The sequence below is a fragment of the Lissotriton helveticus genome, chromosome 7 (genome assembly GCF_964261635.1).
Source record: "Lissotriton helveticus chromosome 7, aLisHel1.1, whole genome shotgun sequence".
In the NCBI taxonomy this organism is placed as follows: Eukaryota; Metazoa; Chordata; class Amphibia; order Caudata; family Salamandridae; genus Lissotriton; species Lissotriton helveticus.
In genome coordinates this window covers 1,457,798,425-1,457,820,996 of record NC_136068.1, presented here as the reverse complement: position 1 = coordinate 1,457,820,996, position 22,572 = coordinate 1,457,798,425, and the positions used below count along the sequence as shown (strand labels likewise).

Genomic DNA, 22,572 nt, shown 5'->3' with positions numbered 1-22,572 from the left:
TGGCTCCCAGCGCTGCTCCAGCGATCGCTGTCACTACCTCCTGCCTGCCTGCTCCGGGACGGTCCCAACCGCCGCTGAGCCGTCCATCCTCGCCGCTGCCTCCCTGTGGCCTCGCCCCCACCAAGCCCATTCGCCGCCCGCTCCCGCCACCCAGCTGCTCCTACCTCCCGGTTTCCCTCTTAAGGGGGCAGCGTGGCGGCACAGGGAGAGACCTCTGCCCCTGCTCTCAGGCTAGGTCGCCCCCACGCCGCTGCTGCCTGCCAGTCTCTTGGTTTCCCTACCTGGCTCCCAGCGCTGCTCCAGCACTCGCTGTCACTACCTCCTGCCTGCCTGCTCCGGGACGGTCCCAACCGCCGCTGAGCCGTCCATCCTCGCCGCACTTCCCGCCGCTGCCTCCCTGCAGCCCCGCCCCCACCACGTCCATTCGCCGCCCCGCTCCCGCCACCCAGCTGCTCCTCCCTCTCGGTTTCCGTCTTATGGAGACCACAAAGCGGCCGCGCAGCGGGTGCGCCAAAGGCAAGCCCGACCGCGCTCAGCGCCAGAACCCCTGGCTCTAGCCGATGCCAGGGCACCCGACTGAGATACGACACCGCCACCCTCATCGCACTCAACACAGGACGACCTGCCACCGAGCCACCCCGAGGCGCACCCACGGACCCTTCACCTGCAAAGCATGCAAATTCACCTGCCTCCGAACCTGCACCCCGCCCACCGAACACAGCAACGACAACAACCACCTCAAGTGCATCCTCCTCAACACCCGCTCCGTCCACAAACACGCCGTCGAACTCTGGAAACTCCTTGATACAACAGCACCAGACATCGCCTTCCTAACGGAAACCTGGATGAATGCCTCCTCGGCCCCAGACATCGCCATAGCCATCTCGGACGGGTACAAAATCACCCGGAAGGACCGCGTCAACAAAACTGAAGGAGGATTCGCCATCATCTACAGGAACACCATCAGCGTCACGACCAATGCCGAAGACACACTCACCGCCGCCGAGCACCTACATTTCCAGATCCACACCGACCTCCAAACCACCCTCAGAGGAACACTCATCTACAGACCCCCGGGTCCACTGACACAATTCAGCGAAACCATCGCCGATTTCATCAGCCCGCACGCCTTAACCTCACCACAGTACATCCTCCTAGGGGACCTGAACTTCCACTTGGAGGAAAACAACGACAACACCACCACCCTGCTCGACAACCTCGCCAACCTCGGACTAAAGCAACTGGTGGAAACGCCCACCCACCTCGCCGGCCACCCACTCGACCCCATCTTCGCCGCCAGCAACCACGTCTCCTTCAGCCACTCCACCGGACTACACTGGACCGACCACAGCTGCATCCACTTCACCTTCAAGAAGACCACCTCCCACCACCAGACGATACAGATCCCCCGCAGATGCTGGAGCAAAGTCAGCACAGACCAACTGACCACATCGCTGAGCCAGAACCCACCTGTCGACACCCCTGACACCAACGAAGCAGCAGACAATCTCGCACAGTGGATCACCAACTGCGCCGACGACCTCGCTCCACTGAAGAAACCCCCAGGCAAGACTACCAACAGAAAAACCTCATGGTTCACAGACGCCCTCAAAATCGCAAATAAATCATGCCGAACCCTCGAAAAAGCTTGGCGCCACAAACGGACATCAGAAAACATGACAGCCCTCGAGTGCCACCCGCGAATACCACCAGATGATCCGCACCACCAATAGGACATCGTTCAAAGAGCGGCTGGACAACAACACCCACAACAGCAAGGAACTCTTCAGCATCGTCAAAGAGCTCTCCAACCCCAGCGCCAGCAACAACGACATCACACTGTCGCAAGACCTCTGCAACTCCCTCGCCACATTCTTCCACCGCAAGATCGCAGATATACATGACAGCTTCTGACCCCAGACTCCGCCTCCAGCCACCAAACCAACGACCCCCACCACCAGCCTCAGCGCATGGACCCCCATCAGCACTGAAGACACCACCCGTGTCATGAACACCATCCACTCCGGCTCCCCCCTCCGACCCATGCCCTCATCATATCTTCAACAAAGCTGACGCCATCATCGCACCCCACCTCCGGAACGTCATTAACAGCTCCTTCACGTCAGCCACCTTCCCTGGAAGCACGCAGAAATCAACGCCCTTCTGAAGAAACCAACAGCGTACCCCAAAGACCTCAAGAACTTCCGCCCCATCTCTCTGCTCCCCTTCCCGGCCAAAGTCATCGAGAAGACCGTCAATAAACAGCTGACTGCATTCCTCGAAGAAAATAACTCGCTCGACCCATCCCAGTCCGGATTTCGAGTCAACCGCAGCACCGAGACCATCCTAATCGCAGCCACCGACGACATCAGGACCCTGACGGACAACGGAGAGACAACCGCTCTCATCCTCCTGGACCTCTAGGCAGCCTTTGATACCGTCTGCCACCGCACCCTAATAACCCGCCTCTACAAAACAAGGATCCAAGGAAAGGCCCTGGACTGGATCACATCGTTCCTCTCCGACAGAACCCAGAGAGTCTGCCTCCCTCCATTCCGCTCCGAGGCCACCAAGATCTGCGGCGTACCCCAGGGCTCCTCACTCAGCCCAACCCTCTTCAATATTTACATGAGCCCCCTCGCCGCCATCGCACGCAAACACATCAACATCATCTCCTATGCCGACGACACCCAACTTATACTTTCCCTCACCAAAGACCCTCTCACCGCCAAAGCCATCTTCCAGGACGGAATGAAAGATGTCGCAGAATGGATCAAGCACAGCCGTCTGAAGCTCAACTCTGACAAAACGGAGGTCCGCATCCTCGGACAATCCCCATCCGCCTGGGACGACTCCTGGTGGCCCACGACACTGTGCACCGCACCGACACCCACGCACGCAACCTGGGATTCATCCTGGACTCCTCCCTCACGATGACCAAGCAAGTCAACGCAGTCTCGTCCTCACGTTTCAACGCCCTGCGCATGCTCCGAAAGATCTTCCGGTGGATCCCCACCAAAACCAGAAAGACGGTCACCCAGGCCCTCGTCACCAGCAGACTGGACTACGGGAACGCCCTATACGCAGGAACCACAGCCAAACTTCAGAAACGCCTTTAACGCATACAGAACGCCTCCGCACGACTCGGCCTCGACACTCCTCGCCACAGCCACATATCCGCCCACCTGAGAAACCTGCACTGGCTCCCCGTCAGCAAGAGGCTCACGTTCAGGCTGCTCACCCACGCACACAAAGCGCTCCACAACATGGGCCCGAATACCTCAACAACCGCCTCTCGTTCTACACCCCCACCCGCCAGCTCCGCTCCACCAGCCTCGCCCCCGTCCCACGGATTCGCAGAACCACCACCGGAGGAAGATCATTCTCCTACCTGGCAGCCCAAACATGGAACTCCCTCCCCGCACACCTACGACTGACCCAGGACCATTTCACCTTTAGGAAACACCTCAAGACCTGGTTATTCGAGCAATAGCGGCACCCCTCCCCCCCTCAACCCCCCTCCCTTCAGCGCCTTGAGACCCTCACGGGTGAGTAGCGCGCTCTACAAATGTATTGATTGATTGATTGATAAAATGTAACAATTCTAACAGCCCCTTCTGGCCTATGGAGAACAGGTAGCCTTGCAATAGTGAAAAACGAAAATGGCTGTAATTCACTATTAGGACATGCCACACACACCAAGGCTTGTCCTACCTTATACTTACAATGCACCCTTCCCTTGGGCCTACCATAGGGGTGACTGATATGAAGAAAAGTGAAGGTTTAGGGACTGGGAAGTGGGCGCATTTGCCCAGTCAGCATGACCGTAGCAGACTGCACTCAGGCTCTGCAGTGGCAGACATTACAAATTTTACGAGGTTGCTTCTGTGGGTGGCACAACCAGTGCTGCAGGCCGACCAGCAGTATTTGGATTACACTCCCTGGCACACTCAGGGCACTAGACTAGGGTCTGACAATTAAACCAAAATAACCAAACATGGAATCACTAATCCATACATCAATTTACAATAGGGAGCACTTGCACTGTGGCACTGAATAGCAGGGGCACAGTGCCCAAAGCATCTAACACCAGCAAAAACACACGAGGCAACAGCAAAAATGGAAGGGAGACCCACCCACGCCAATGGTGCCAGGTCTAACAGTGGTGTGTATCATCTGCATTTTCCAGTTGACATTTCGGGCAGCATCTTCTTTTGTTCCCTCCCATCTTAGCGAGTTTCTTGGGAGACCAGTAGGCCCTGTACATGGTGAACAAATTATTTCTCCTAAGTGATTCCCACATTACTTCAGCCCATAATGTAGTAGCAGATACTTGCCATAAATTATGGATATCACAGCCTGGTATGTCCAGCTTCCAGGTTTCTTCGGTAAGAGGCCCACCGCCGTCATCCCCTTGTACTTGTGCCCAATACCACTTCGAGATTTCCTTCCTGAAGGTTTGCGTCTTTAATAACTCTTTCTCAACCTCCGACTCCATCCAGAGGGTTAACTGGGATCTCGACCAACTAACCAACTGATAATATTTAAGTCTGGATAGATTAAAATCTGTGCTCTGGTTTAGGTCCGCCCATGTTCCTGGCGTGCCATTTTCAGCAAGTTGGCCCCACCTTAATAAGCCTGCATTTATCAGAGGAGAAACTAGGCTGTCCTACATGCATAGCGGTGTTCCATGGGAGTTCCAGATTGGCGCCATGCTGCTATAGTATGGAATCCATAGTCTTTTTAACCTGAATCCAGATTCTGCATGCTGTTATAAGCGTCTTAAATGTAATTTTTTTTAAAGTTTTGCATGGCCAAATTTATATAAGAACCATTTGCCTTGTCCTAAGTTACTTATTAGAGCCCGATATCTCATTGGCATATCCTGGGGGGTCAACAACAAAATCCTGGCGTTTTTCTCCGTGCAAAAATATCCGGTTGTATCTCTAGTCCGTCTCCGGTGCGCTTTGTGTGGCAGCGTCCTGACTGAATCCGACCGCGCCCACATATTATGTCCGTTGTGACAGTAATTTACTCTGAATCGTGCACACGTAAAATGTTTACATTGAAGCCACCACTGCACTTGAAATTTTCCCAGCCGTAGTTAGGCTGGGACAGAAGTATAACCAGTCAGAAGGCCAGATTTCCACTAAGCCCTGAAGAAGTCGCGGGTCTCTTGTCCCGAACGACGAAACACGTGTTGGCTGGAGTTCTCATCAATAAGAAATCATTAAAATTAGTAATTTATGTTTTTTCTCTTAATATAAGTCATATACTTGTTACACTGTATACATGTGCCAGGGCTTGCTAAGAATTTGGGCCCTTTTGGTTTATGCCTACTATGTTTCCTAAGACCTTGTCTAACCTTTTAGCCAGAAACTGTGAATTGATTTTGTAATCTGTTTTTAGCAGAGAGATAGGCCTATAAGATTCACATTTTTTTGGGTCCTTGTCCGTCTTGCGTATTAAGGTACTCGCTGCTTAACTAACTCCATGTGGAGGGAAGGGGTGCTTGCTGTGTATAAATGTTATTAAACATCTCTGTCAAGAAGGGGGTGATTTCCTCTGCCAGTATTTTATATATTTCATTGGGTAGGCTATCGGGTCCTGCGGCTTTCCTGTTCTTTTGGTGTTTTTCTTTAGGTGTTTTATAATAACTCTTATATCTGTTATGGTGATTTATTGGTTTAGCCCTGACTGCTGATTGACGTCTAGGCAGGGGAGTTTGTCCTGTCTTAACCAATCTCTTATATCTAATTGTGTCCCTTCCACATCGTCAGTATATAACTCCTGAGAAAAACTTAGGAAAGCTTCCCCAATTGCACACTCTTCTGTACACTTAATTCCTGTTTTATTATTTATTACTGCTTTCCATGCTAACATCTTCCCACATCCTTCCCCATATTCGTGATTGGCCAGTTTACTAATTTCCCATCTCTGTTTCACTAGCCCCTTTAGATAATCAGATAAGACCCCCTTTGCCTCTGACAATTTGTTTTGTAAGTCCCCTTATAGCGAGGCTTGGGCAAGCTCACTTTCTGCCAGTTTCTCTGAATCTCTCCGATATCCTGTTCATTACCTCTAATTTTGTTCTTCCCCACTTTAATCTTATAAGCAGCTATTCTCATTATCTTCCCCCGGAGATACACATTTTAAGCATCCCAATTAATGTGAGGGTGGGCCGAGTGTAGATTTTGTTTAAAAAAAGAAGACAGTTTCCTCTTTCAGGGACCTTACTACGTCTGTGTCTTCTAGAAAGGTTCTGTCTAAAGTCCATCTTGGCTGTACTATCGGGGGCTTAATTAAAATCTCCAGCTTAACCGCCACGTGATCAGATAAGTGTGACGGTTGATGAGTTACCTTGCCAATGTTATTATTAAGTTTCTGGTCCGTCAAGAAAGAAACAATTCTGGACGCATGGGCCCATTTTTAGGTCTCCCCTGTCAATGCGCGTGCGCATTGAGCAGAGCGAGACTATGGGGGCTTAAACAAAGCTTACCTACACTGGCGATTCACTGGCGATTTGATGAAGTGCATGTGCACTTTTAACTCAATGCGCAAGCGCAATTAGTTAAAATGCGCGTGCACAGCAGCAAATCGTCAGCTTAGTGCCGCCAGCAGCTCTTCCCGCTCCGCCCCCTGCTGCATCAAAGGCTTGGCGCTGTGCCTCAGCCCAGCCATTCTCCTCCCCTAATTACCCCCTGCGGCATCAAAGGCTTTTTCACGGCCGGCCGGACGTGCTTTCAGTTCACGGCCGGCCGTGTCTCCTTTTCTTCTTTTTTTTTTTTTTTTTTTCATTAATTGAATGTCTTCCAGCAAGCTCTCCTCATCCGTAGCTTTAGGTGTGATGACAGCATTTCCTTATAAGATTACTGCTCTCTTGGGAATATATGAGGGCAGGAAGCCTTCTGAATTCGGCTGATCATTATCAGAGAGTGTTTTGGTGAAAATACGGGACTTTTCTTATGCGTGCTGCTACAAAAAGAGCTCAGCTCTCCTTAGCTACGGGAAAGCTGTTTGGCTTACTTCTGCTCGCTCAGCCAGCAATTGTGCCATGTGGTGTGTTTTTAGCTTTACTAGCTCATTGGTGTGTACTGGCTTGCCACTTTGCTGGAATAAAGTACCGGCCATAACGCTGAATACGACTTTCTTTTAATTAGTTCACCAGTTTGCTGCCAAGTGAATTTGAGAGTAATAGTGGCAATCATGTTTGAAACTGCATAACGTGAGCGGAATAAGCTTGCAAGCCGCAATCACACCACATCCACCACCACCTCCACCACCACATCCACCCTCACCCTCACCCACCCTCAACCCCTCACCCTCAACCCCTCACTCACCCTCACTCTCACTCACCCTCACTCACCCTCAACCCCTCACCCTCACCCTCACTCACCCTCACTCACCCACACTCACCCTCACCCTCACTCACCCTCAACCCCTCACCCTCACTCACCCTCACCCTCACTCACCCTCACCCTCACTCACCCTCACCCTCACTCACCCTCACCCTCACTCACCCTCACCCTCACTCACCCTCACCCTCACTCGCCCTCAACGCCTCGCCCTCAACGCCTCGCCCTCAACGCCTCGCCCTCAACGCCTCGCCCTCAACGCCTCGCCCTCAACGCCTCGCCCTCAACGCCTCGCCCTCAACGCCTCGCCCTCAACGCCTCGCCCTCAACGCCTCGCCCTCAACGCCTCGCCCTCAACGCCTCGCCCTCAACGCCTCGCCCTCAACGCCTCGCCCTCAACGCCTCGCCCTCAACGCCTCGCCCTCAACGCCTCGCCCTCAACGCCTCGCCCTCAACGCCTCGCCCTCAACGCCTCGCCCTCAACGCCTCGCCCTCAACGCCTCGCCCTCAACGCCTCGCCCTCAACGCCTCGCCCTCAACGCCTCGCCCTCAACGCCTCGCCCTCAACGCCTCGCCCTCAACGCCTCGCCCTCAACGCCTCGCCCTCAACGCCTCGCCCTCAACGCCTCGCCCTCAACGCCTCGCCCTCAACGCCTCGCCCTCAACGCCTCGCCCTCAACGCCTCGCCCTCAACGCCTCGCCCTCAACGCCTCGCCCTCAACGCCTCGCCCTCAACGCCTCGCCCTCAACGCCTCGCCCTCAACGCCTCGCCCTCAACGCCTCGCCCTCAACGCCTCGCCCTCAACGCCTCGCCCTCAACGCCTCGCCCTCAACGCCTCGCCCTCAACGCCTCGCCCTCAACGCCTCGCCCTCAACGCCTCGCCCTCAACGCCTCGCCCTCAACGCCTCGCCCTCAACGCCTCGCCCTCAACGCCTCGCCCTCAACGCCTCGCCCTCAACGCCTCGCCCTCAACGCCTCGCCCTCAACGCCTCGCCCTCAACGCCTCGCCCTCAACGCCTCGCCCTCAACGCCTCGCCCTCAACGCCTCGCCCTCAACGCCTCGCCCTCAACGCCTCGCCCTCAACGCCTCGCACTCAACGCCTCGCACTCACTCGCTCGCACTCGCTCGCCCTCACTCGCTCGCCCTCACTCACTCACTCACTCGCCCTCACTCACTCACTCACTCGCCCTCACTCACTCACTCACTCGCCCTCACTCACCCTCACTCACCCTCACTCACCCTCACCCTCACTCACCCTCACTCACCCTCACTCACCCTCACTCACCCTCACCCTCACTCACCCTCACTCACCCTCACCCTCACTCACCCTCACTCACCCTCACTCACCCTCACCCTCACTCACCCTCACCCTCACTCACCCTCACCCTCACTCACCCTCACTCACCCTCACCCTCACTCACCCTCACCCTCACTCACCCTCACTCACCCTCACCCTCACTCACCCTCACCCTCACTCACCCTCACTCACCCTCACCCTCACTCACCCTCACCCTCACTCACCCTCACTCACCCTCACTCACCCTCACTCACCCTCACTCACCCTCACTCACCCTCACTCACCCTCACTCACCCTCACTCACCCTCACTCACCCTCACTCACCCTCACTCACCCTCACTCACCCTCACCCTCACCCACCCTCACTCACCCTCACTCACCCTCACTCACCCTCACTCACCCTCACTCACCCTCACTCACCCTCACTCACCCTCACTCACCCTCACTCACCCTCACTCACCCTCACTCACCCTCACTCACCCTCACTCACCCTCACTCACCCTCACTCACCCTCACTCACCCTCACTCACCCTCAACCCCTCACCCTCACTCACCCTCACCCTCACCCACCCTCACCCTCACCCTCACTCACCCTCACCCTCACCCTCACCCTCACTCACCCTCACTCACCCTCACTCACCCTCACTCACCCTCACTCACCCTCACTCACCCTCACTCACCCTCACTCACCCTCACCCTCACCCTCACCCTCACCCTCACCCTCACTCACCCTCACTCACCCTCACTCACCCTCACTCACCCTCACCCTCACTCACCCTCACCCTCACTCACCCTCACCCTCACTCACCCTCACTCACCCTCACCCTCACTCACCCTCACCCTCACTCACCCTCACCCTCACTCACCCTCACTCACCCTCACCCTCACTCACCCTCACCCTCACTCACCCTCACCCTCACTCACCCTCACTCACCCTCACTCACCCTCAACCCCTCACCCTCACTCACCCTCACTCACCCTCACTCACCCTCACTCACCCTCACTCACCCTCACTCACCCTCACTCACCCTTACTCACCCTCACTCACCCTCACTCACCCTCACTCACCCTCACTCACCCTCACTCACCCTCACTCACCCTCACTCACCCTCACTCACCCTCACTCACTCACCCTCACTCACCCTCACTCACCCTCACTCACCCTCACTCACCCTCACTCACCCTCACTCACCCTCACTCACCCTCACTCACCCTCACTCACCCTCACTCACCCTCACTCACCCTCACTCACCCTCACTCACCCTCACTCACCCTCACCCTCACCCTCACTCACCCTCACTCACCCTCACCCTCACCCTCACTCACCCTCACTCACCCTCACTCACCCTCACTCACCCTCACTCACCCTCACTCACCCTCACTCACCCTCACCCTCCCTCACTCACCCTCACTCACCCTCACTCACCCTCACTCACCCTCACTCACCCTCACTCACCCTCACTCACCCTCACTCACCCTCACTCACCCTCACCCTCACCCTCACTCACCCTCACTCACCCTCACTCACCCTCACTCACCCTCACTCACCCTCACTCACCCTCACTCACCCTCACACACCCTCACTCACCCTCACTCACCCTCACCCACCCTCACCCACCCTCACCCTCACACACCCTCACTCACCCTCACTCACCCTCACTCACCCTCACCCTCACTCACCCTCACTCACCCTCACTCACCCTCACTCACCCTCACTCACCCTCACTCACCCTCACCCTCACTCACCCTCACTCACCCTCACTCACCCTCACTCACCCTCACTCACCCTCAACCCCTCACCCTCACTCACCCTCACTCACCCTCACTCACCCTCACTCACCCTCACTCACCCTCACTCACCCTCACTCACCCTCACTCACCCTCACTCACCCTCACTCACCCTCACTCACCCTCACTCACCCTCACTCACCCTCACCCTCACCCTCACTCACCCTCACTCACCCTCACCCTCACCCTCACCCTCACTCACCCTCACTCACCCTCACTCACCCTCACTCACCCTCACTCACCCTCACTCACCCTCACCCTCACTCACCCTCACCCTCACTCACCCTCACCCTCACTCACCCTCACTCACCCTCACCCTCACTCACCCTCACCCTCACTCACCCTCACTCACCCTCACCCTCACTCACCCTCACTCACCCTCACTCACCCTCACTCACCCTCAACCCCTCACCCTCACTCACCCTCACTCACCCTCACTCACCCTCACTCACCCTCACTCACCCTCACTCACCCTCACTCACCCTCACTCACCCTCACTCACCCTCACTCACCCTCACTCACCCTCACCCACCCTCACTCACCCTCACTCACCCTCACTCACCCTCACTCACCCTCACTCACCCTCACTCACCCTCACTCACCCTCACTCACCCTCACTCACCCTCACTCACCCTCACTCACCCTCACTCACCCTCACTCACCCTCACTCACCCTCACTCACCCTCACTCACCCTCACTCACCCTCACTCACCCTCACTCACCCTCACTCACCCTCACTCACCCTCACTCACCCTCACCCTCACCCTCACTCACCCTCACCCTCACCCTCACCCTCACTCACCCTCACTCACCCTCACTCACCCTCACTCACCCTCACTCACCCTCACTCACCCTCACTCACCCTCACCCTCACCCTCACCCTCACTCACCCTCACTCACCCTCACTCACCCTCACTCACCCTCACTCACCCTCACTCACCCTCACTCACCCTCACTCACCCTCACCCTCACCCTCACTCACCCTCACTCACCCTCACTCACCCTCACCCTCACCCTCACTCACCCTCACTCACCCTCACTCACCCTCACTCACCCTCACTCACCCTCACTCACCCTCACTCACCCTCACTCACCCTCACTCACCCTCACTCACCCTCACTCACCCTCACTCACCCTCACTCACCCTCACTCACCCTCACTCACCCTCACTCACCCTCACTCACCCTCACACACCCTCACTCACCCTCACTCACCCTCACTCACCCTCACTCACCCTCACCCACCCTCACCCACCCTCACCCTCACACACCCTCACTCACCCTCACTCACCCTCACTCACCCTCACCCTCACTCACCCTCACTCACCCTCACTCACCCTCACTCACCCTCACTCACCCTCACTCACCCTCACTCACCCTCACCCTCACTCACCCTCACTCACCCTCACTCACCCTCACCCTCACTCACCCTCACTCACCCTCAACCCCTCACCCTCAACCCCTCACCCTCACAACACATATTGTGTTACAATAGGTGTCACATTTGCGAAAGATAAAACTATTGGCATTGTAAATAACAAAGCTATTAATTTCGCTATTTTCAAAACAAGCACATAAATAAAAAATGTGTCCTTTACAATACCAATAGCTCAAACTTTCCTAATGCAAGACCTATTGCATTGCTGTGCTTCTCTCCCCTGCTGCACTCTCCTGCTCTCTAGAGATGTGGCCTAACGACCAGAGCTGCCATCTAAGTCACGTAAATACAAAGCATGTTGCATTCCAAATGCTATAGGTGTCACATTCGCGAAAGTTATAACTATTGGCATTGTAAATGACAAAGCCATCAATTTAGCAATTTTAAAAACTAACAAATAAATAAAATGTCATTTACAAGACCAATAACTCCAACTTTTCTAATGCGAGACCTATTGCATTTGCAATGCTTGTTTATTTTGAAAAGTGTACCCTATCTCCTGCCCCTCTTTCATTCTCCCAATGTACACCAAGGCGATCAGATAGTGAACAAAATCTCTCATTTTGGGGGAGTTTGCTGCTGGTCTAGGGGTAGATTTATCCCAAACTGGTTGATCTAGTAAAGTATTAAAATCCCCTCCCAGAATGATATATTTTGTTTCAAGCTGTTGTTGATATCATTCTCTGAGCGGGTCATCAATGTTTGGGCCAGAATAGGCCACAAAAGCATATCCTATATTATGGATTTTAACCTAGCTTATTTCCCATCTACCCCTAGCATCCGTCTTAGAACCCTCCAACTTAACCTGGGCCGATGTTTTTTTTTGTTTTGTATAAAACTGCCACTCCCTCCACGTTACAGGCCTGGTTTGTACACACCAGGTGGAAAATCCATCTATTCCTCTCTAGGATTCCCACCCATTCTTCACGGCGTAAATGGGTCTCCTGCAGTAGAATAACGTCACTATTAGAAAGTCTAAGGAATTCAAAATCCTCCTTCGCCTAGAGCTTACCCTTAAGCCATTCACGTCCCAAGAAGTTATTTTCAGACTATTAGGTGGTAAAATGGCTCCTTGTATACTTGCTATATCAGCTAGGCTCTGACTCATTAAGCTTCATATACAAAACCCCATACCGTATATTAAATAAAATCACCCCTCCGCTCAATGTAATCCACATGTTAGCCAATTATTAAAGCTGTATGTCTGTGCATCCTAGATGTTTGCTTCAAGCTTTCTTGATCCCTTTATAGCCAAGTTGACATCTACTGTAGTGAGTTCTGTTTTACCATGCCTTTGGGGAAAATGTATCTTTTGTTACTTCCAGTGTCTTTGTATACGATGTACACACTGTGTATAAACCATATCTGTTTAAGTGCAAAAAAACACAATACAAATGTTTGGAATAAAAATATAACAGCCTTGTTGACTGTATTAGTGATGTATTTTTGCGCATTTTTTTTAAACAATACCTTTCTTTTGGCACCTATATTCTCTTTTCTGATAGCACACTTTTTTGTGTGCGAAGGAGAAAGTAATCATCCAAGACTGCAGGCTGGCAAATGGAGGACCGGCTCGGAAAGAATGAGTTCTTCAGCTGGCAAGATTTCCGCACCTTTCTTGATGCATGGTGTGAGGTGCGAAAGGTAGTGTTCACCGTCCGACGCTGCGTTCTGCTCAATGATGATGGAGTGAGCCGGGAGGTGGCTCAAGCCTTGAAGTACAGCAGTGTGGACTTGGAATGTGGCAATTGTCCTTTGAGGTAAGCTATCCTTCCCATCTGTTTGCAGATGGTGTGGTTATATCCTGGCTGTTGTGTTTTAAGTGGTCATTAGCATCACAGTCTGTTGTGATCAACTCTATGTTGTGATCTTACTTTGAGCAGCTTGATGTTAGAATTATGTGACTTGTTAGCACCCCCTCTCTTTAAGATTGTGTCAATATCATATATAGTTATAATGTTGTTAATCATTTGTAGAGTTCACTTCTAATGATTCTGTGGATGATTCCTTTCTCTCACCCATTGAAAAGGTGAATTACATGTGACAGAGTTAAATTCAGTCACTAACCTTGTGTTCTTAGCACTGACACATTTGAACAATACCTACTTAGATGAGCTATTATGTCAAGTATGAGCTCTGACCATCAGCTCTCTAAAATGCTCGCAGACAACAAAGGTGCTTTATTAATGGTCTGGAATTAACACTGGCCGTACAGTGGAAACATTTCCGCACCACTTATTCTACACAATAGTCCATACCAGGACACCAGTATATCTCTCTAGCTCTCCCCCTTCTTCAAAGTCCTGGCCAGTTGACCTCCGTGGGCCACGTCAGTTTACCTCTCAATTCCTTTGAGGGAATCACGTTCATCCCCTCATCATCTTCAATCTACCATTAAACTCATCTCTCTAAATGCCGATACCTTCTTTACACAGGTTTTAGTGGGCCACCATCTACAACATACTCGCTAACCTCTGTAAGCAATTCATTATTATTTGTGACCAAATTCCACTAACCTTGACAAATTGCCTCCTCCCAAATCCATATCCCCAATGATTCAGGAACCTTCAAGGCATCACACTCCCTAACACTGGGCATGTACCACAAATAGTTGCCCTGTTTCTCAGCTCAGGCAAATAATCAGCAAGTTAAACTCCCGCAAACCTGCCACCCACCGAGAGTCCGTGTTGCCCTTCTTAAGCCTATAAAAGGACAAAACTCAAAGGTTTATGATCTCTCCACAAAAAGAATTTGAAATGTGTCCTCGCCTGACACCATCATCTGCTAATAAAACTTATTTCCCCAGGGATAAAAATTACTCCGTAACGTAGCTAATGACCCAAGTCAGCTAAAACTAATAATGTCTTTGTCAAGAATTAACTGACACTCTAGAGTTTCATTAGGCAACTTATCAACATTACAACACTTTAATTTGCAGAATCATCGTTCTCTTATTCTCATCACAGATCTCTTCAGTATGCTCAACTTTTCTTTTTCTGCACATCTGTGCATAATGCTCCATATATCCATACTTCCTGCAAATAGATTTTCAGGTTAAATTCAAAGCTAATAGGATGTATGTCCAACATATCCACTCTTAAAACATATAGGCTTCCCTTGTAACTTTTCATTTTCTTCTCAAAACTTACTTAGACACCTCATCACTTTTCTCCTTTATCACATGCTCGCAACTTTCCCATGCATTTCTTTCACACAGACAGCTAGCATTTTCAAAGATTCTCTCACAAGTAATGAGTGTCACTGGAAGCTGGGGAGCACAGATGTGTAAATAATCCCCTAGAAGAGTTGGGAGAGAGATGCTTGTTTTTCTAAACCTATACAAAATGAGTTTGATGAAAGGAGCAATGTTTTGTTGAAAAATGAAGAAATGTACTAGGTTCTCCCAGTCGGCTTGTGAACAAAAGTGTCTGCATTACAGAGAGTAAAAGTGTTAATGGAAATGCAGAATTCTCCTTATAGAGTGTCCCGGCATCAAACTTTACTTCCTATCAGATGCTCTGCCAATGACTTTAGTTGTGCCTATGAGACCTCAAAATGGTCATTACACATGTTTTGAGGGCAAGGAGGGTAAATAAAATTGCAGTGAAAATAATTCCATAAATCCAGGTCAGTCACATACAATAAGCATAGTCACCTTCAGCTACCTCATGGCCCCAAAAAATTGCTTCAAATTGAGATTTTACTACGATGGGTACAACATTTTCTGATGTACTTCACTTACATTTGTAAAGCTTTAATGGAGAAGCGATTTGTTGTCCACATTGATCTGTTTTCTGGAAATATCCTACAGTTCCATTGCCGGGTGTAGGAAGCTGAATATATATATATATATATATATATATATATATATATATATATATATATATATATATATACATTTGTTGTATTCACAGAAGCAGTACATGACACGCTAGTAAATCCGAGACCAATTTTGAAAAACAATTATTAGGTAAGTATTTTGTTAAGTATGAATTTTCACAGGTAGGTAAACAGTTCAATTAAATGCGTCTTTATTCAGCAATTCTTCCCTAAGGGAGAAAAAGCATATGTTGCTTACATGTATTGCTTCGCCCTCCCAAATAAAAATTTCCGCCCTCTCACACGGAGGCACAACCGCGGCAGAGCAATAAAAACATCTTAGAAATGGGATTTCCTGCTTCTAAAATGGGGTACATCAAAAGACTGCTTTCAGAATAATGCATGGGGTTTTATTTGTACAATACTTTCAAATAAAAAAAAGAATTTCCCGGGTGTTTTATATTTATATATATATATATATATATATATATATATATATATATACGTTGTTAGCCATAAACGCCCTGCATGGGTCGGGGGCCCCCGACGGCAGCGAACTTTGTTGGAAACATTAAAATGGGGGGCATGACCCGCTTGACCCACCGTGAGCCCGAGGATGTACCGGCGATTTTTGCGGTGGTGATGAGAAAGGGAGTGAAACGAGAGGGATGACTCCTCCGTGGAACAGGTCTTGGATCCGGCGTCATTTGGTATTTCGCTACTGCTGCGCTTGTGTGTGCACCAGAGATTGCCAGCAACCATACTCACCTTTAACAACAAGTCGGATTTTGGTGTGGAATCTAACATCATTTTGGACTGCATAAGAGTACTCCACACCAACTGCTGATGCATCATGGGACTTGTAGTATGGTGGCAGTCCGGCAGGTACTTACCAACGAATTCTGGGACATTGCACACGTGGTGTACCTCTGAGGAAAGCTATTCGCTGAAACGCGTCAGGTGCTCCACCTTCGCTACAGCCTGCGCTAATTTCAATAAAGCCAGTTGTTTCCAGAACCAGTGTTATGGCGTATTTGTTTGTTGGATGTTAAGGGCGGGAAGCGCTGTCTCCCGTTGTTAGCCATAAACGCCCTGCATGGGTCGGGGCCCCCGACGGCAGCTAACTTTGTTGGAAACATATATATATATATATATATATATATATATATATATTTTCTACATCCTGTTACTCCACAAAACAGGACTCAACTCATGCTGGTTACATTCAACGGTTTATTTTGGCAGCTGGTAACTCATTTCTCCCCCCCCCCCCCCCCTCATACTGGGGGGTCTCCTTCGGGACATAAGTTCAAGTTCGGATATTTGTATAGCGCACTGCTCACCCAGAGGGTCTCAAGGCGCTTGGGTAAGGGGTTCATTATTTGTCGAATATCCAGGTTTTCAGTTCTTTTCTGAAGGAGATGTGGTTCTGAGTAAGGCGGAGGTGAGTGGGGAGTGAGTTCCAGGTCTTGGCAGCAAGGAAGGAGAAGGATCTGCCACCCATGGTGGATTTTCGGATGCGCGGGACAGCGGCGAGGGCTTGATTGGACGATCTTAGTTGGCCGGTGGGATTGTGGAAGGACAGTCGAGTGTTGAGGCATTCGGGTCCTAGATTGTAGAGGGCCTTGTGTGCGTGGGTGAGAAGGCGGAATGTAATTCTTTTGTTGACGGGGAGCCAGTGGAGGTCTTTTAGGTGTCCGGTGATGTGATCTTGGCGGGGGATGTATAATATGAGTCTCGCTGATGCGTTTTGGATGCGTTGTAGTTTTTTCTGTAATTTTGCTGTGATTCCGGCATATAGTGTGTTACCATAGTTCAGTCGACTTGTGACCAGCGCGTGGGTGACAGTCTTTCTTGTCTCGAGGGGGATCCAACAGAAGATCTTTTTGAGGATCCGAAGTACGTTGAAGCAGGAGGATGAGACTGCGTTGACTTGTCTGGACATCGAGAGAGAGGAGTCTAGGATGAAGCCAAGGTTGGGTGTGGGTGCTGTGCCCAGAGCGGAAGGCCACCAAAAGTTGTCCCAGGCAGAGGGGGAGGATCCCAGGATGAGCACCTCCGTTTTGTTGAGTTTTAGGCGGCTGTGTTTCATCCAATCGGCTACTTCTTTCATGCCTTCGTGAAGATTGGTTTTGGCGGTGTTAGGGTCCTTGGTGAGGGAAAGGATCAACTGGGTGTCGTCGGCGTAAGAGATGATGTTAAGGTTGTGTCGACGCGCGATGGAGGCGAGTGGACTCATGTAAACGTTGAAGAGGGTGGGACTAAGTGAAGAACCTTGTGGTACGCCACAGATGACTTCAGTGGCTTCAGAGTTGAATGGGGGAAGTCGGACTCTTTGAGTTCTCCCAGCGAGGAATGAGGTCATCCAGTCCAGGGCTTTTCCTTGTATTCCGATGTTGCTGAGGCGTTGTATAAGGGTGCTGTGGCAGACTGTGTCGAAAGCGGCGGAGAGGTCGAGTAAAATGAGGGCCACTGTTTCACCGTTGTCCAGTAGTGTTCGGATGTCGTCAGTCGCTGCAATGAGGGCGGTTTCGGTGCTGTGTTTGGCTCGAAACCCGGATTGAGATGGATCAAGGGAGTTGTTGGATTCAAGGAAGGCGGTGAGCTGGTTGTTGACGGCTTTCTCGATGACTTAGCCGGGAATGGGAGGAGGGATATGGGTCGGTAGTTTTTAAGTTCAGAGGGGTCTGCTGTGGGTTTCTTCAGAAGGGCGCTGAGTTCGGCGTGTTTCCAGCTTTCTGGAAAGGTGGCAGAGTTGAACGAGCAGTTGATGACATCACGGAGATGGGGTGCGATGATGGAGTCCGCTTTGATGAAGATGTGGTGGGGGCAGGGGTCAGTTGGCGAGCCAGAGTGGATGGAGTTCATTAGGCGGATGGTATCTTCAGTGGCGATTGGGTTCCAGGCGGTAAGGTTGTTGGTTGGCGTAGTAGGATCTGAGGTGGGTGGGGAGGGTTGAACGCTGGGGGTATTCTCGAAGCTGTTGTGGATGTCGGCAATTTTGTTGTAGAAGAAGGAGGATAACGCATCGCAGAGGTCTTGGGAGGGAGTGATGTCATTAGATGCTGCGGTGGGGTTGGTGAATTCTTTGACGATGTTGAAAAGTTCCTTGCTGTTGTGAGTAGTGTTGTCGAGACGATCCTTGAATGCTGATTTCTTGGCGGATCAAATTAGTTGGTGGTGTTTGCGGGTGGCTGCCTTGAAGGTGGACATGTTGTCGGTGGTTGGGTTTTTTCTCCATGTTTACTCCAGGGTGCGGCATAGCTTCTTGGATTTTTTAAGGTCATCATTGAACCAGGGGGCCTTTTTGCTGGCTGATTTGATGTGGTGTTTTTTCAGGGGTGCTAATTCGTTAGCACTGTGGGTGATCCATTGCTTGAGATTGGTGGCTGCTTGGTTTGGGTCCAATGAGAGGGTGGGAGGGTTTTGGTTGAGTGATGTGAGGAGTTGGTCGGAGGTGATTTTGTTCCAGTTTCTCCGAGGAATAGGTTGTGGGCGGTTGTGGGTCAGGGTGGTTTTGTAGCTGAAATGAACACAGCTGTGATCCGTCCAGTGGAGAGCTGTGGTGCGATCGAAGGAGATGTGATTGCTGGAGGTGAAGATAGGGTCGAGCGTGAGTCCGGCTACGTGGGTGGGGGTGTCAACAAGTTGTTTGAGTCCGAGATTGGCCAGGTTGTCCAGAAGGGTGGTGGTGTTGCTGTCGTGTTTGTTTTCTAGGTGGTAGTTGAAGTCTCCTAAAAGAATGTAGTTCTCGGAGGCGAGGGCATGTGGGCTGACGAAGTCGGTGATGTCATCGCTGAATTGACTGCGGGTACCTGGAGGTCTGTAGATGAGGGTGCCTCTAAGTGTGGTCCTAGGGTCGGTGTGGATCTGAAAGTGGAGATGTTCAGCGGTTGCAAGATTATCATCAGAGCTGGTCGTGATTTTGATGGTGTTCTTATGGATGATGGCGATGCCTCCTCCTGTTTGATTGGTCCGGTCTTTACGGGTAATCTTGTAAGCGTCCGGTATGGCTATGGGATGTCGGGTGCTGATGTGTTCATCCATGTTTCTGTAAGGAAGGCGATGTCCGGTGACGCAGAGTCGAGTAGGTCCCAGAGTTCCGTTGCGTGTCTGTGGACCGAGCGGGTGTTGAGTAGGATGCACTTCAGGCGGTTAGTCGGGGCTGTGTGTGGAGGGAGTGGATTTGGTGAGGGTCCTGAAGCAGTTGTACTTGCAGGAGAGGCAGGCGAATGGGCCATGGGTACGTCCTGGGGTGGCTTTGCAGCATTGTGGTGCGCGTCCGGGGTTGAGGGCGAGGAGAGTTGCGGCATCATATGTGACTCTAGTGGGCTGGATACGGCGGGGGTCTGGCGCTGGGCGGGGGTCTGGCGCGGACGGGCGTAGACGGGCTTAGCTTTGGCGCACCTTCGGCGCGACATAGCATCATAGGGGGCCAAGTTCCAAAGTTTTACCAGCAGTTACTTGTTACATGCCCTGGGGCATCCAGGTGGTGAGGTGCTGGTCAAGTTGGTAGCTAGACGCACTATGCCAGTGGAAAGGAGGGCCACCTAAAAACAGGCTGCAGAGGGGTCTTGGGGACAAGTCCGGGGGCTCAAGTCGCAAGGGTCTTGGGAACAAGGGGGTGCAGCCGGTTCGTCAACACCTGGGCTGAGGCATAATCCTGGCCCTGAGAGCCTAACTTCGCCAAAACGAAAAGTCGTTTCCACCTCAGGCAGCTCATCTTAAGGGTTTAACTAGCCTGAGAAGGGAACACTCCTCCTGTCCAACTCATTTTCCTCAATAATCAAAAGGGGATGGATCAATTATACCTGTGTAACCAGGGTCAGGTGTGATGGCCCTTCTTGAGAAAAAAAACTCATTCACGTACACAGGTGGTCGGCGGTATATCTGGATTCTCAGCCTATTTGTAACATGACCGCATCATCATTGGGTTTTGTTGTAGGTAAGCTATCCTCCACCTGGCAATGGTAATACAGTAGTGATCAGAGATGAGAAAGTGCTACAGTGAAGTGAGTTAAAATTCCCTACATCGCCATGTAAGAAAAGTCTTTAATTGTCTGGAGATGTGGAAAAGTAAAAACAAGGTGGTGCATATGTAGATCCAGTTACTAATCTTACACTCTGATTAGTCCATGTGTGCAGTCGACATGTTTCAGCCACATTGGGGCCCGGCCGGGTGTCTTTCTTCAGGAACTATGAGTGAATCTAGTTGCAGAATTTTGCAACTCCAGTAAGTGGGTCATTGACTTGCCACTCTTCTTATGGTCATTAGCAGGTCAATCGTACCTATAACTGTAAGTCCCTATTGCGAGCCTCCTTGGGGGACCGGCGAGCTCTCCAAACCTGTCGGAAGCTCAGTTCTTGACTTGTGGTCGGTCTGAACACGGTGCCACTAATTTTCCAGCCTTTTCTGGTGCCAAATGGACGGCGGTGGCATTTCCTCTTTTTAAGTAAAGCCTTGGGCCGTATTATCCAAGGCAGCAGAGGCCTTTGAAGCCTCCTACCTTGACATGCTGATCACTTCCCCATCCTGCTTGAAAGAGGTGACGACCCCTCCGAAAAGAGAGGGCATTGTTTCTGCCCTTATTGAGCATGGGCGACTGCAGCGAGTCAAACTGTTCTCTGGTGGCAGGCTGGTCTACACCAGTCAGACAGCACACTAGTAGTCTATAGGTTTTCAGGGGGCACCTACAAGGTGCTCTCTTGGTGCATGTATTAATAAATCAATCACTTGAATCAGTGCGGGTTCATCAATACGATATGTTTGATACCAAACATCTCTGGTTTCAATTCCCTGTTCACTTGTGATATCTAAGAATCAACTTGGACATCACAGGGGCATATCTGCTCATGCAGATATCTCCGCACATCTAGTATAGTTCACCCTGCCTTAGGGCTGTAAGGCTTGCTGTAGGGGTGACTTATGTACACTGAATACAGTGTCTGCAGGCATGCCACATAGGAGGTGTGCCATGTCATGTTTTCAATTTTCTCTGCACCATGGTTCGCATGCTGGTACTGAAGGATCCCTTAGCGTGGCACTATACATGCTGCATCTCTTGGGGACCTGCTTTAGGTTCCTTTCCCTAGGCACCAAGGTTACCCCTTAACAGGGACTTACAGAGGATCCCAAAGGTTTTGCCAATTGAGGGAACAATTTACAGTTTTAGGAAAAGAGATCTGGCACTGGGGGCATGTTTACCAAAAGTCTGGTGTCATGTTTTCACCACTATCTTAGATGCTTGGTGACAACATTTTTTTCACAAATACCTTGTGAGAAGTTGGCCTGATGTGCAGTGTTCACTATTCTAGTGATCACTATATATCAGTCCAAACAACCCTTATTGATTGGTTGTAAGTCAACCTTATAGACCAGCTATCCTAGTAGCATGGATACGAGCAGTCTAAGGCTAAGACTCTAGAGGGCGTGTTAAGCCAGCTGTTTTACCATCACATTACCCCTTGAACACCCAGTGAAAGGACACCACACAAGTTATGAAAATAAACAGTGTATTTATTTATAGCAAGACTACCCTGGCTCTTTATGAGACAGGGAGCTAAGCACACAAAAAAACTCTTATAAAAATACTTTAAGTCGCACAATTTACACAAATGCCCGAGGGGCACGAAAAACCATATACTCTAAAAGTGGAATGCGAATTACTAGCAGGTAAGTAACAATTCTCAGAGGCTTTAGAAACGCTAGGCCTACAATACTAAACACTCAGGTTAGGAGCAGGAGGCCTAGGGACACCACGTGCAGAGTGGGAACTCTCACGCGTAAGGCGGGAAAAAGCCTATGGAAGCTAGAACTCACAAAGTTACTGTTCTCGGGTGAACCCGACTAGGTAGGTCGAAAACGACAGTGGAT

General features: G+C 51.0%; 1 protein-coding gene across 3 annotated transcripts in view; it reads left to right on the top strand.

Moving 5' to 3' along the window:
• Positions 1-22,572, top strand: part of LOC144770363 (uncharacterized) — a 918,549-nt gene that overhangs the window by 5,534 nt on the left and 890,443 nt on the right. For all 3 annotated transcript variants that reach the window (XM_078654830.1, XM_078654829.1, XM_078654828.1), the window contains exon 2: positions 13,385-13,639. In XM_078654830.1, the coding sequence (XP_078510956.1) occupies positions 13,440-13,639 (200 nt within the window). In that variant the 5' untranslated portion in view covers positions 13,385-13,439. The remainder of the gene's footprint in view (positions 1-13,384; positions 13,640-22,572) is intronic.